At 41.6% G+C, this 16,260-nt stretch overlaps 2 protein-coding genes across 3 annotated transcripts in view; both read left to right on the top strand.

The window, feature by feature from the left end:
- ANXA13 (annexin A13) overlaps positions 1 to 8,760 on the top strand; it is a 65,602-nt gene extending 56,842 nt beyond the window's left edge. Inside the window, exon 11 of the mRNA XM_040354931.1 lies at positions 8,193 to 8,760. Within this exon, the coding sequence (XP_040210865.1) occupies positions 8,193 to 8,312 (120 nt within the window). The 3' untranslated portion in view covers positions 8,313 to 8,760. The remainder of the gene's footprint in view (positions 1 to 8,192) is intronic.
- A 6,164-nt stretch (positions 8,761 to 14,924) lies between these two features.
- KLHL38 (kelch like family member 38) overlaps positions 14,925 to 16,260 on the top strand; it is a 30,833-nt gene continuing 29,497 nt past the window's right edge. The window contains exon 1 of one of the 2 annotated variants that reach the window (XM_040354929.1): positions 14,925 to 15,108. The gene's annotated coding sequence lies outside the window, so the exon portion shown is untranslated. Of the gene's footprint in view, positions 15,155 to 16,260 lie in introns of both variants that reach the window. The other variant, XM_040354930.1, reaches the window with a different exon arrangement.

The following is a 16,260-nucleotide window of genomic DNA, read 5'->3' as shown; positions in this document are numbered from 1 at the left end:
AGTATTCATACCCCTTGAAATTTTCCACATTTTGTCATATTACAACAAAAAACGTAAGCAATTAAATAAATAAAAGTAAATATTAAACATAATATAATAATAATAATAATAATAATAATAATATTATTATATTATTATTATTATTATAATATTATATTATATTTAATATTTACTTTTATTTATATATTTTTATTTATTTTTATTTTATTTTATTTAATATTTTTTTTTTTTTTTTGTAATATGACAAAATGTGGAACATTTCAAGGGGTATGAATACTTTTTCAAGGAACTGTATATTCCATACACTTCTCTTCCATACCAGGGAATTGCAAAATAAATGGGCTCCCTCTGAGAGCTTCGTATGTGTGGATATATTAAATATTAATAGTAAATAAAAGTAAGTTATTTATTAGGATTTTATGTAATTGATAGACCAATACAAAGTGGCACATAATTGTGAAGTGGAAAAAAAAGATAAATGTTTTTAAATTTTTTTTTTACAAATAAATATGTGAAAAGTGTGGCATACATTTGTATTCATCCCCCTGTACTCTGATACCCCTATCTAAAATCTAGTGGAACCAATTGCCGTCAGAAGTCACCTAATTAGTAAATAGAATCCATCTGTGTGTAATTTATTTTAGTATACATATAGCTGTTCTGTGAAGCCCTCAGAGGGTTGTTAGAGAACCTTAGTGAACAAACAGCATCATGAAGGCCAAGGAACACACCAAACAGGTCAGGGATAAAGTTGTGGGAGAAGTTTAAAGCGGGGTTAGGTTATAAAAAAAATATCCCAAGTTTTGAACATCTCAGAGGACTGTTCAATCCATCATCGGAAAATTGAAAGAGTACGGCACAACTGCAAACCTACCAAGACATGGCCGTCCACCTAAACTGACAGGCCGGGCAAGGAGAGCATTCATCAGAGAAGCAGCCAAGAGGCCCATGGGAACACTGGAGGAGGTGCAGAGATCCACAGCTCAGGTGGGAGAATCTGTCCACAGGACAACTATTAGCGGTGCTCTCCACAAATCTGGTCATTATGGAAGAGAGGCAAGAAGAAAGAAATTTTTGAAAGAAAGCTATAAGAAGTCCTGTTTGCAGTTTGTGAAAAGCCATGTGGGGGACACAGCAAACATGTGGAAGAAGGTGCTCTGGTCAGATGAGACCAAAATTAAACTGTGTGGCCTAAAAGAAAAATGCTGTGTGTGGCGGAAAACTAACACTGCACATCACTCTGAACACACCATCCCTACCGTGAAACATGGTGGTGGCAGCATCATGTGGTGGGGATGCTTTTCTTCACCAGGGAAGCTGGTCAGAGTTGATGGGAAGATGGATGGAGCCAAATACAGGACAATCTTAGAAGAAAACCTGTTAGAGTCTGCAAAAGACTTGAGACTGGGGCTGAGGTTCACCTTCCAGCAGGACAACGACCCTAAACATACAGCCAGAGCTACAATGGAATGGTTTAGATCAAAGCATATTCATGTGTTCAAAAAAAATTTGAAACCATTTATCATTTTCCTTCCACTTCACAATTATGTGCCACTTTGTGTTGGTCTATCACATAAAATCCCAATAAAATACATTTAAATTTTTGGTTGTAACATGACAAAACGTGGAAAATGTCAAGGGGTATAAATACTTTTTCAAGACACTGTATGATGAATGGCCGTGTTGTGCGGTGTAAGTGAGATTTGAGCCCATGATCTTCCGAGAAATGTGAAATGTAAAAATTGATAAAATAACAATTAAAAAGTAAAATTAGACAATACATAATTGTGTTTTTTATATACCGTATTTATCGGCGTATAACACGCATAGGCGTATAACACGCACCCTAACTTTAAGAGGAAAGTTTCAGGAAAAAAACTATTCACAGCCCCCTGCGTATAACACGCAGGCACAGTTTACCCTCTATTTTCAAGGTAAAAAAGTGAGCGTTATACGCCAATAAATACAGTATATATGAAGACATTCCTGTGACACTTGATACCGAGTTTATTTGTATTGCCAGAAATGCAATCCTACGAGAAGATATGTTTATAGAATTCTTTACGCTTTTTCTTGAGAGAACACAAGAGGGCACCAGGAGTACAATTATTTTAACATGCAGGATTTGAGTGTAGATAAAAAATTCAACCATGGCTGAAATATAATTGCATTTGGACCAAAATGGTGCAGGACCCTTTTTTTGGTCCACACTGGAATCAGATCGCATGGGTGTTCAGACCCATGGAACCTGATTCCCGTCCGATTTTACAGTTCGCACTGCTTTAGGGTTGTCATTACCTTTACATTGACACCTGCAGCAGTTTGCAGAGAGCAGTGTGAGCCGAGTCTTAAGCCGCGTACACATGACCATTTTTAATGTTCTAGAAAAAACAACGTTTTTCGACGTGATTCTTGTCAAGCCTGCTATGCCTACACACGATCGTGAAAAAAAAAATGCTCGAGCAAAGCGCGGTGACGTACAACACGTACGACGGCACTATAAAGGAGAAGTTCCATTCGGATGGCGCCACCCTTGGGGCTGCTTTTGCTGATTTCGTGTTAGTAAAAGTTTGGTGGCAGACGATTCGCGCTTTTCAGTCTGTTACAGCGTGACGAATGTGCTATCTCCATTACAAGCGCTAGTTTTACCAGAACGAGTGCTCACGTCTCATAACTTGCTTCTGAGCATGCGCGTTTTTTTCACGTCATTACACAGCCTAAACACGACCATTTTTCACAAAGTGAAAAACGACAACTTGAAAAACGACGCGAAAAATTAGAGCATGTTCTAAATTTTTAATGCCCATTTTTCACGTTGAGAAAAATGCTCTGGAGCCCACACACGATCGTTTTTAATGACCATTTTTTAAAAATTAAATTTTTCACGTCATGAAAAACAGTCATGTGTACGCAGCATTATTGTCAAAGCCTAATTAAAGGGTTTGTAAACCCTCTTTTTTTTTAATTAAAACAACAAACACATTGGGCCAGATTCAGGTAGAAGTGCGGCAGCGTAACGTATCGTAGATACGTTACACCGCCGCAAGTTTTCATCGCAAGTGCCTGATTCACAGAGCACTTGCAATGAAAACCTACGCCGGCGGCCTCCGGCGTAAGCCCGCGTAATTCAAAGGGGCGTGTGCCATTTAAATTAGGCGTGCTCCCGCGCCGGACCTACTGCGCATGCTCCCTTTTGAATTACCCGCCGTGCTTTGCGTGAAGTGACGTCATTTTTTCGATCGGCGACGTGCGTAGCGTACTTCCGTATTCCCGGACGTGTTACGCAAACAACGTGATTTTTTAAATTTCGACACGGGAACGACGGCCATACTTTATACAGCACATACGTGTGCTGTGTAAAGTTAAGGCACCAAAAAACGACGACTAACTTTGCGACGGGAAACTAGACTAGCGGCGACGTAGCGAACGCGAAAAACCGTTGTGGATCGCCGTAACTCCTAATTTGCATACCCAACGCTGGTTTACGACGCAAACTCCCCCCAGCGGCGGCCGCAGTATTGCATCTTAAGATCCGACAGTGTAAAACAATTACACTGAGATACTCCGTCGTATCTCCTTTGTGAATCTGGGCCATTATACTTACCTCCACTGTGCAGTTTGTTTTGCACAGTGTGGCCCCAATCATTGTTCTGGGGTCCCCCTGGCGGGTCCTCCTCGCATCAGTTAACCCCCTAGGAGAAGCGCTCTCCTTGGGGGCTACCTTGCGGGCGCGCTCCAGAGTCCAGCATTTGCGTCTATAGACACAGACTGCTGAACTCGGGCCCGCCCCACGGCACCCACGTCATTTGATTTGATGGACAGCAGCGGGGACCAATGGCTGCGCTGCTATCAATCTATCCAATCAAGAGCCGAGAATCCCAGGCAGAGAGGTACAGCGCATCTCCGCCGAGGGGTCGAAGAGTTCAGGTGAGTAAAACAGGGTAGCTGGGGGGCCGGTCACTGTCAGAAGTTTTTTCACCTTAATGCATAGGATGCACTAAGGTGAAAAAACACGAAGCTTTACAGCCCCTTTAAACAAGTTAGATAGAAGATCATTGGTTACTATCCACAGCTGCACCAGGTTATGTGTGCACCAGTTTTCGTAAATCTTGCCCAATGCCTCCCAGACTTAATGTACCCCACTCTCCCTAGATGCATACGTACCTTCATCCTGTGGAAATAGACACAGCATACAATCTCTTGGCCATGATGTGCTGTCAGTCCCCATGACTTCTATAACGACCATATTTACCATGCCGTGCCTTTCCTCTGAGAGACAAAAAATTCGGACCATTGGGCACAATTCAGGGTTTGGTGTCTAAGCAACCTATCACCAGTGCTGTCACATGGGTCCAGCTGTTCTCAAACTTTTTAACATAGAGGAACTCTTGAAATAACTTTCTGGTTTAAGGGAACCCCTGCTAATAATTAGTATACCTACAGCACATGGTATATAAGACTGGGGCGCTTTGCATCTTAACTGAAGCAACTAGTTTACTCAGGCAAACCCCTCCCTCCCACAGAGCTGATTATTCTGTGATTGGCCACAGCCAAAGTCGCCTGTCCAGAAGGCAACTTTAGGTTACGTTGTAAGTTGCTCAAAGTCACACTGAAGTCGCGCTGAAGTCGCCTCCAAATCGCCTTGCAAAGTCTCAATGTAAGTCGGGTTGCCCCTGTGTGAACTGACACCAAAGGATTTTGTTTTATACAGGGGCGGACTGACCATTGATGCACTCGGGCACTGCCCGAGGGCCCCATGCCACTAAGGGGCCCCATCAGGGTTGCGAGGCTCAGTAAAACCAGGGACAGTATGTAAAAATTTGTGGTTTTTTTTACATCTGTCCCTGATGTGTCTGAAACCAACATGCTTTTGATGTGAAATACCCGAGATTTTAGCTGCCCTGCCTCTGTAGTACTGCCTCCTGGCATGGTGGCCATCTGTAAGCCCGGGGGCCCCATAATCTTCTATTGCCCGGGGGCCCCGTGAGTTGTCAGTCCGCCCCTGGTTTTATATTTGAGCAACTTGTGGTTTCATTCTTGAAAACATGGAGGAGCACCCAGATTGTGCGTCCTGGTTCTGTTGCCAATAAAGGCATATGAAGGGTCAGCTGGTTTGGACATCCAACTATTTCTTTAATATGGTAATATTTTCAGCCCTTTTAATTCTAACTTCCAACACCAGAATAGGGGATTGATAATAATATTTTTACAAAGTGTTTCTTTCATAGACTATAGCTCTTCTTTAATTTTGTGTCTAAGATCATTGGGCCAAATCTTCAAAGGAGATACGCAGGCGGAACTGCTGTTCAGCCTGCGTATCCCTGTGGCTATCTTTGGAAACGATCCTCAGAAGGATTTTTCCAAAGATAGTCAGAAGATCCGACATCTGTAATAGACTTACACTGTCGGATCTTAGGATGCAGTACCGCATCCGCCGCTGGGGGCATTTCGAGTCGAAATGCCGCTTTGCGTATGCAAATGAGTACTTAGGCAGATCCACAAAACTTTTTAGCTTTGTGTTTTCTGCGTAAGTTACGTTTTGCATGCGTAAAATTAGGGATGCTTTTACAAGGCCTAAACTGTTTAGACCTTGTAAAAACAAACCTTTTTTTCCATCGCCGCGTTTTTTTTTTAAATTTCGAAAAAAAAATCCCGGCGCGTATTTTTTTTTTTACCCGACGCAACTTTATTGTCCCGTCGCGATCCACAAAGTCCGGCGTAAATTACGTTCGCGCGATGCACGTCGGGAAAAATTACGTCACACGCATGCGCCGAACGTCCGGCGCGGGAGCGCGCCTCATTTAAATAGGAATCGCCCCCTCGATCAGACGACCGCCTTGCGACGGAGGCACTTAAGTTACACGGCGTGTAATTTCTAGGTAAGTGCTTTGTGGATCGGGCACTTAGGTAGAAATTTTACGCCTGTGTAACTTAACTGCTGAAAGTTAAGTTAGGCAGGTTTTTTGAGGATTTGGCCCATTTTTTTTTAAATTTTTTGTAACTCCTATTAAAAAAAAAAAAGGGACAGTAAAGTAAAACAGTAGTCTTTTATTTATAGTATATTACCTTATTGTAACTAATCTTCCTGTCTGGAAAGTTTTTACAATGACTGTGGCCCACTCTCACTCAATGAGAACAATACCCTTTGGAGTTTGCATGGTCGTTGAACACTTTAAATCGTCTTCCAGTTTCAAGCAAAAGAAAACCTGAGATTGCAGTGGAAATCAATAGAAGGTCAAAAGGAATTTTTAATTTCCCTTCTGGTTTAAATCACTGGGTTACTAGTACATTAGACAACAGTTGAAACCATTGATTCCTAATTGTTATCATTGAAATCTAATGGAAAGCTTTGACTACCCAATACATTTCCTAACTTGCTAGTCTACCAGGCCTGACCTGGCTGAAAACAACAGACTGGGTATAAGGCACCTTTCACATGTGCGTACCGTATGTCAGCATTTTCATCCATTCATTGCGGATGAAAACGGGACATACATTGGTCCCTATGTGATTGCGGGTGTCAGCGGATGACCATCCGCTGACACCCGTAATCACCCGCCTCCACAAAGCTACGATTTTTCGGACGGAAGGAAATCCTATTTTTCTTCCCTCTGGCGGATCGGGTCGGGTGAACACGGACATACGGTCCGTGTTCATCCAATCCCCCATAGGGGAGATCGGAGGAGAGACAGGGCGGTCCCTGCACAGTGTGCGGGGACCGCCCTGTCAGCTGAAGGCTCAGCGGGGATTTTACGGAGGATCCCCGCTGAGCAAAGCGGACACACGGAGGCGGATCATTACTGATCCGCCCCATGTGAAAGGGCCCTAAAGGTACATTGTAAAATATCCAATAGACATAAGATAACAACTTTGCCATAAGATGCTATACAGTAAAACCTTGGTTTAAGAGCATAATTCTTTTGAGAAACATGCTTGTAATCCAAAGCACTTGTATATCGTATCATATTGTATAAAAGAGAAGAGAGGCACCTCTAAGTGTAGCAATAAGTTGCTAAATGTTGTGCCTTCATTAAATGTAACCATATTGCTACACTTAGGCCTCGTACACACGACCGTTTTCCTCGACAGAATCCATCAAGAAACTTGGTGGCAGAGCTTTGTTTGCCTAGGAAAACTGCAGAGTGTGTATTGTATCGAGAAAACTGTCGTGGAACTCGACGAGAAAAAAAAGTTCTCTTTTTTCTCGTCGGGAGTCTCAATTTCCTCATTGTGTTTCTCGTCGGGCTGGTTTACGACGAGAAACACGTTCGTGTGTATGCTTAGAAACCTGTGCATGCTCAGAATAAAGTATGAGATGGGAGCGTGCCTTCGGTAAATGTAGGGTTTGTAATGGAGATGGCACATTCGTCACGCTGTAACAGACTGAAAAGCGTGAATCGTCTCTCACCAAACTTTTACTTAACACGCAGTAACATGAGATTAGCAAAAGCAGCCCCAAGGGTGGCGCCAGTGGAATCAAACTTCCCTTTTATAGTGCCATTGTACGTGTTGTACGTCACCGCGTTTCAGAACAACGAGATTTTGTCTTGACAGTGTGTACGCAAAGAAAGCTTGTCAAGATTCTCGACAAGCCTAACAAGGAACTCGTCGAGGAAAACGATGTTTCATTTACGACGAGTTCCTCGGTCGTGTGTACGAGGCCTTAGAGGCTCCTCTCTTCTTTTTTATACTCAGTTGTGACATGACGCTACTATTATATCAAGACATAAAAAAGAGGAGAGAGCGGGACTTTAAATGAGGCATGTACGGGGAAAAAATTACAATAGGTTGGGGGAAAATAATATATCTGGAATAAGTTATAAGTTAAATATTTAATACTTTCACATAATGCATCGCACATGCCTCATTTAAAGTCCCGCTCTCTCCTCTTTTTTATATAATACAATTATTAGGGATGGAGGTGATTGACCCATTACCTCATTTAAAGTCCCAACGTATCCCCTCCCCCCCTCCCCCTTCTCAATCTTATATCAAGACAAATTTATTAAAACATTTTGCTTGTCTTGCAAAACGCTCTCAAATCAAGTTACTCTCAAACCAAGGTTTTACTGTATTTCAAGGCAAACACACATGAAAGATCTCTGCAGTTGATTTGTGAAAACAATTACACTATAATTTCTTCAAGTTCTAGCAATCTCTAGTTCTTACAAGAAATATTTTATTCCCTTTAGATTGATCTCGAAACCATCAAGCAAAAATACTTTGAATTGTACAAGAAGAACTTAGCGGATGCTATTAAATCAGACACATCTGGAGATTTCTGTAGAATACTAATAGCTCTGCTGCATTAAAGAGAACCCAGAAGCTGTCAAATTTGTTCCTTCAGACTAAGGAGATGGTACATGTTCATGATATGTTTTGATAGAACCCATGGTACGTGTTAACAATGTGTATTGATAGAACCCTTGGTACGTGTTAACAATGTGTATTGATAGAACCCTTGGTACATGTTTATGATATGTTTTGATAGAACCCTTGGTACATGTTTATGATATGTGTTGATAGAACCCTTGGTACATGTTTATGATATGTGTTGATAGAACCCTTGGTACATGTTTATGATATGTGTTGATAGAACCCTTGGTACATGTTTATGATATGTGTTGATAGAATCCATGGTACATCTTCATGATATATGTTGATAGAACCTATCTATGTTCACTACAAACCTTTTACTCATTGCTAAAACTGGAACATTTAACTACCATATTTTAGATACAAATAAAGGTTTTTAACAAATTTGGTGCTGTTTTTTATTATAGTTTATCATTTTGTTTTTAAATATAAGAAGTAAAGCAACATATTATAACCAGCTTTGAACCCTTTGTATAGAAGAAATGTTGGTTGTACCTCGTATGCCATAGTTTACCTTCCTCACCATATATCTGGCCAAATCACCAGAACAGCGGGGTCCTGTTCACTGTTGCATCAGCATAGTGTCAGGTCACCCATAGCCAGGTGACAAGTGCACCCCGTTGAGGTCAGGGATGCACCTCAGGGTAGTGAACCCTATAGCCGACTGCTGCTATTAGGGAGGAAGCGTGAACCCAAGATCACCCAGGGCGCGGAGTCTAAGACCCAGGTTTGTGTTCACCAGAGCCCCTAGTGGTGAGGATGGCCTTCGCCGCAGCTGGATCCAGGTCGCGACCCCTGGGATTCCTTAGGTCACACGAGAGGGGAAGCAGCAGGCAGGACAAACGGTAGTGATGGGTAGGCCGAGGTCAGGGCAACAGGCAGACAAGGGTAAACAGGAGACAGGCAAAAGGTCAGGGTCACAGGCAAGCAGGATAAGTCAGGGACAAGCCAAAAACAGTACACAGGAAGACAATAGTAGCACACTGCAGACAGGAACTTAAGCAAAGCAACACTGTTGAACAGCACTGCAGACCTGTAGTGCAACAGTTAATATAGACTTCCTGGGATGGCCTGGGTGGGGCCATACAGGAAGAGGAAGTGATAAAAAGGGAACCAGAACAGGGTCAGGCCTCTAATGAAAAGATGGAAACAGGTAAGCTGAGAGACTACTGCATATTCATGACACATAGACAGTGGTTCCTGTGTAAATGAAGGCTGCAAACAATGTTTTTAGGCTTCATTACAACAACACTTTTTTTTCCCCTTTGTTATATTTTAAGTATTATGCCTCGTACACACGACCGGGTTTTCCGAAGGGAAAACTGCGATGCTTTTGGCCAGGAATCCCGGCCATGTGTATGCTCCCTCTCAGTTTTTCCGACGGAACACTGCCAAAAAACGCAAAAAAAAAAAAACAGCTCTCTTTTTTTCCCGTCGGGATTCCCAACTGACTTTTTCCCGTCGGAAATCCTGAGCATATGTACGAGGCATATGAGTTCAAGTTAGGAGATAAGGTTTAGGTAGAAGGTTTAATGTTTAGGGGTGCATTCGACCTGAAATGTATGATTGCAGGGTCGTACAGTTTAGCTACTTAGAACATTCGACAGACACCATAAGCCTTCAATGACAGATTCGACCTTAATTACTTCAGATTTTTGGACGAATGCTTTTTTAACGAAACTAAATAAATAAAAACAAATTTCAGAATTTTCGGACGAAAACTAAATTCCGAAACAAAATATTTCAGTGTGCACATGTCTAATAGCAACCCACCCAGCCTCTTTCGGGTACACGCCTCTCTACTGAATGATTCCCGGTCCTCCATAATTCTGACAGTTGTCATACACAAGCCGCTATTGCGACCATCTCCTCTCTCTTCCCTTTCTTTCCCAACACACACAGACACAGGTAGAGTGAATTACATCTAGTGACATCTATACAGTGATTCTGAAGGTGGATTCTCAAAGTTGTGTGATGAGCTTGGTGTCATTCCAGGAGCATGTGACTGCATTATGTGCCATTTTATCTTTGCCTAATAAAGAAGTTTATTGCAATACTGGGGCATGCGTTTCCCTGGTCTGTTGATTTTTAGATTGTCCACAGTCATTGTTTTGGCAATTCAAGGGAAGGCTGCAAAGACCCTGATATAATGAAGGCTGCAACACTAGTTCAGAGCATTTTTGGCTGGTCACACCTGAGCGCAAAAGTGGGATTAATGGTGATCTGGTTAATAAAAAATTCGATTTTTGTGATTATGATTAAAAACTGGGTAAACATTCAATGGAGATTGTACCAAAACATAGAAAAAATAGGGACTTTGGAGGTACTAATTACCATACAATTGTTTACAATTCATTTTATTAATTTTGGTTAAAAGGTTTTCCTTATAAAATCAATCATAAATGGATTTCATTCCATAATAAAACACTGAGGGCCAGATCCACAAACGAATTACGCCGGCGTATCTATAGATACGCCGCGTAATTTTTAAAATGCCCCGTCGTATCTCTGTTACGAGTGAATCTGGGCTCGATCCGACAGGCGTACGTCTTAGTACGCCGTCGGATCGTAGGTGCATATTTACGCTGGCCGCTAGGTGACTTTTCCGTCGAATTCCGCATCGAATATGCAAATTAGCTAGATATGGCGATCCACGAACGTACGTCCGGCCGGCGCATTTTTTTACGTTGTTTCCGTAAGGCTTTTTTCGGCGTATAGTTACCCCTGCTATATGAGGCGTATCCTATGTTAAGTATGGCCGTCGTTCCCGCGTCGAATTTTGAAAATGTTACGTCGTTTGCGTAAGTCGTTCGCGAATAGGGCTTTGCGTAGAATGACGTCACCGTCGTAAGCATTGGCTTGCTCCGGTTTAATTTCAAGCATGCGCACTGGAATACCCCCACGGACGACGTATTAACATAAAACACGCCCCCATCACACACATTTGAATTGCGCGCCCTTACGCCGCCTAAGTTACACTACGCCGCCGTAACTTACGGCGGGAATTCTTTGAGGATACAAAAAAAAGATGTAAGTTACGGCGGCGTAGTGTATCAGAGATACACTACGCCGGAGGGAGAGAAGCGCCGCGCTTCGTGGATCTGGCCCTGAGTTTACAAATTCCATGCTACCGCAGATGCAACAATCTCAACATGTTTCGACAATTTTACAGCTTCTTCAGGAGTATATGTAGCAAACTGGGCTGTATAGCAAGCAGTCTATAAGGAAATATATACATAGTAAGAATTCGCACATAACAATATAGTAGTAATATACAGCATCATTTTGACATACATTTTTTTGCACATATATCATAACGCTGGCTGCACATTTAACTCTGAAAAAAGTACCTACCTATTAGATTTATGTTAGAAAGGAGTGTTGTTTGTATATATGTATATAAAAAAGCAGTGCAGCGCTAAAAAAAAACTAAAATCCCATAAAAAAGTCCAACAGTGTAGAATTCAAGAGCCCAGAGGTAGCGACAGCTGACACACCGACAGGAAGAGAGGAAAAAACTCCTAGGCAGTGAACAGGGTGCTTGAAAACAATTTACTGTGCATCCACTTCAGTGTTTCCACCACCAGAGGTACAGGCCGCTCACCTTAATGAATGAACCTCTGAGTTAACAGAAAGGTCATTCAAACAGTCCCTTAACAAGGGTAATAGTAAAGTTGAGAGGGCTGTCTTCATGTATGGTCCTTCAGTCAGTCTCCTAATTCAATCAAAAGTCTCAAAGTGCACTCTCAGATATTTGTTCATGTAAAATTCAAAGAAAATACATAGTGCTCTCCGTATATTCAAAAAACACTAATTCGCCGAGGAAATCCTTACCCACGAATGATACACGTGCGGGGGCTTATGTGATGCCAGGCAGCCACCTACCTGGTCTTTTATGTATGCTACATATCTTGTCCGAGCACTGGGACCCAGTCCCGCTCTTGTGAGTAGTTATTTCATTTAATAAATTTGTGTTTTTTTGAATATACGGAGAGCACTATATATTTTCTTTGAATTTTCTGAGCGTGCGCTTTGAGTCTTTCTGTTAACTCAGAGGTTCTTTCATTAAGGTGAGCGGCTAGTACCTCTGGTGGTGGAAACACTGAAGTGGATGCACAGTGATTGTTTTAAAGCACCCTGTTCACTGCCTGGAGTTTTTCCTCTCTTCCTGTCGGTGTGTCAGCTGTCGATACCTCTTGGTCTCCTGAATTCTACACTCTTGGACTTTTTTGTGGGATTTTAGTTTTCTTGAGCTCTGCACTGCTTTTTTATATACGTTTTACTTAAGGATTGTTTTTTATATTGACCTTCAGTGTTCAGCTGCATTGTGTTAAGATTGGGTTTTGTGCTGTCTGATTTTCTTTACTCGTTTGTATATATATATATCATAATCTGGAACCAACGTGCTGATGAGTACATTGATTGGTCCCACGGGATATAATGATCCTGATTGTTGTTAAAAATCTTCATTATGCCATGCAAAATCGAAATTCTGAACCAAATCACTTAAGAGGCATGCACTCTTCAAAAGGTTGAACACCCCTGGGTTGGGCCCTCTGACCTCACTCAGCAATGGAGGCTCCCTCTTGTTTCTTTCAGTACATTTTTCGTTTAAAGTGTAAATCCAATCAAAACGTAGTTTTACATTTGAATAGAGTGGGAAAAGGTTAGAAGTCTTGTTTGTTTTTACTGCTATCCAGGGCTCCAGTATAGAGATATCCCCACACTCGCCGTGGTGACAATGGTCAGAACTCTCTTTAACCCCCCTGGCGGTATTCCCGAGTCTGACTCGGGGTTAGATTTTTGTGCTAGGATGGGTAACCCCGAATCAGACTCAGGCTCGCCTCGCTGGATCCACAGACAGTGTTTACTTACCTTGTCCCTGGATCCAGCGATGCCACCGCGATGTGTGAGCGAGCGGGACCTCGCTCGATTCACACAGCGTCCTCCTGTGCCGCCAATCTCCGTTCCCTGCGGAGAACGGCGCCAAATTCAAAAACGTAAACAAACACATTACATACAGTATACTGTAATCTTATAGATTACAGTACTCTATGTAAAAAATACACACCCCCCTTGTCCCTAGTGGTCTGCCCAGTGCCCTACATGTTCTTTTATATAATAAAAACCTTTCTTTCTGCCTGCAAACTGTAGATTGTCCATAGCAACCAAAAGTAGTGATGCAACGGATCGTCATTTATCCGTGATCCGAACCGAAGATATTGATCCGAACCGCACACACGTGATCCGCGGATTGATTTATGAAAAAAAAAAAGTTGTGCACGTTTAGTCCACACACAGCGTGGTCATGGCGAGCGGCGGAATGGAGGAGCTTGAAAGCCCAGCGTCATTTAAATCCCCTGTATGAGAGAGTTTTGGCTTCCCTGTCAAATATAATGATGAAGGAAAGAGGTCAGTGGATAAAACCATGACGGTGTGTAGGCACAGTGGCACAAGAAAGCCATATGACAGTGGAAACACATCAAACATGGCCACGCATTTGAAGCGTCACCCGGTGTTTCACTGACAGGAGTGAAAATGATAGCGAAAACGAAAGCTGCTCAACAACCGCTTATCACTGCGGCATTTAAGCAGCCACTTGTTACACAATCAGACCGGGCTAAAGCCATTGCAAATGCCATCAGTGTGTTTATAGGTGCAGACATGAGGCCATATTCGGTTGTGCAAAATGAGGGATTTAAACACATGCTGAAAGTGCTTGAGCCACTTTACGACATTTTTTTTTTTTTTGCGGATCCGAAAAATAATTCGAACCGTGACTCTGATCCGAGAAACGATCCGAACCGTGAGTTTTTTGATCCGTTGCACCCCTAACCAAAAGTGTCCCTTTATGTAAAAAATGGTTTTAGAGCAGCTAGCAAACAGCGATAATAAATTATAATCACAGAATTGTGCGATAGCGATTTGTGGGGAAATTCGTCATAAAAAAATAAAAGTAATGACAGCGACAATTCTGCAACTGAGCAAATTTCAGTGATTTTGAGTTGATTACATTATTGAATCATTTTTATTATAATTATATTATTATTTGTTATAATTATTTATTATATTATAATTTATAATTTTGTTTTTAAAAAAATTTCATACCCGGGATGCCTAATAGACTCTTGTTTGGTCAGATTTAAGTGAGTTATTCCTAAAAATTACAGGCCTACAATATAAAACGCCAAATTTCCTTGCAAATAATGGTACCGCTTTAGCACCATACCATACCGCCAGGGAGGTTAAAGAAGCCCTAAAGAGCAATAAAAACCCAACACAGGTTCCTTCCCTATTTAAATCTAAAAAGTTGTCTCTAGACTCTTTAGAACAGTTCTGGTGGTTTTTGAACCCACCAATATTTGCGTCACATAAACACAGCTCCGTGTTTACTGATCTCTCCTGGTGGAGTCATTAAGGACAGGGAGATCAAGATGTTTCTGTAACAAGGCCAAATCCTCATCTCTATAAACACTTACTGGAAAAACAAGGCCCCGGAGCTGGGCTTACCTCACCGCCAAGGGCCAGTCACATGTGACAATACTGAGAATAACACGGGCACATGGCTAATATTAGTATCAGCTCGTCTGTCAAACTGTTGCACAGAAAGTTTAGGAGCTGAATTCAGAGTAAACACAGTTACTGGAAGACAAGTGGAGAGGCGTGAACATGGCGTCCTCGCTACTGAAGAGCAGAAGTCAATGAGACTGCAGAGAGGAAGCATTTATCAAGGTACATCGTGTCTGTGTTGTATACATCGGTCTATTTGTACTACAAGGTCTGTCTCTGTTTTATGTTAGAGGTCCATTTAAAGTTTACTTTATGCATATTAGGGCTTCAAAGGCAAACTGTATTATATATCCATAACAAATGATGTTATTCTGATTTTCCCATGTTTTCTCTATTATATTTACATACAGATTGTAGGTTGCATGGCATTTGATGCTATCAATCTTTGCAAACTATTGCCGACATAAAATCTAGAGAGTGAATTGTTTTTAGTCAGTCAGACCTGACTGGTAACCTTTCACTTAGAAGAAAGAACAGTAAAGATGGTCATATACCAGTAGAATTTCCTTAAAAATTGTATTTTCAAAACATTCAATCGATTAATGTGATCAAATCAACATTTTCTCGAATAAGCAAACAAAAATTCCATCTGGGAATGTGGTTTTTGTTCGGGAACAGTCATACTTTTTTTTTGTAATGCGCATGTGCATCTTGAAATCGAACGCTGAATTCAAAACATTTGTATGGTAATTGATCAGCTTCCAGGTTTTTTGTCAAACCTTAGCCACGTCAAAACAGGGCACTTTCGCCTCTTCCTGCCCAGGACAATTTTCAGCTTTCAGTGCTGTCACACTTTGAAATACAATTGCGCGGTCATGCAACACTGTACCCAAACTAAATTTTTATTATTTTGTTCACACAATCAGAGCTTTCTTTTGGTGGTATTTAATCACCACTTGGTTTTTTATATTTTGCTAAATAAACAAAAAAATATTTTTCTTTGTTCTGTTAATTCTGTCTAATTGTTTTTCATAAATTTAGGCCAAAATGTATTCTGCTACATTTCTTTAGTGTAAATAACCCAAATCAGTGTATATTTTGTAGTCTGTAGGAAAGTTATAGAGTCCACAAATGATGGTATATATCTGCAAATTGATCAATTCTCATTTCTCATTTCATGAGGCCCTAAAATGCCAGGGGCCGGATTCAGATACGAGATACGACGGCGTATCTCCAGATACGCCGTCGTATCTCCAGATACGCCGTCGTATCTCTGAGTGCGGGCCGTCGTATCTGTGCTCCTGATTCAGAGAATCAGTTACGCATAGATTTCCCTAAGGTCCGACCGGCGTAAGTGTCTTACATCGTCGTATT

This window comes from Rana temporaria, chromosome 5, assembly GCF_905171775.1.
Source record: "Rana temporaria chromosome 5, aRanTem1.1, whole genome shotgun sequence".
NCBI classification, from domain to species: domain Eukaryota; kingdom Metazoa; phylum Chordata; class Amphibia; order Anura; family Ranidae; genus Rana; species Rana temporaria.
The sequence above is the reverse complement of the archived record's forward strand: the minus strand, read 5'-3'. Positions and strand labels throughout refer to the sequence as shown.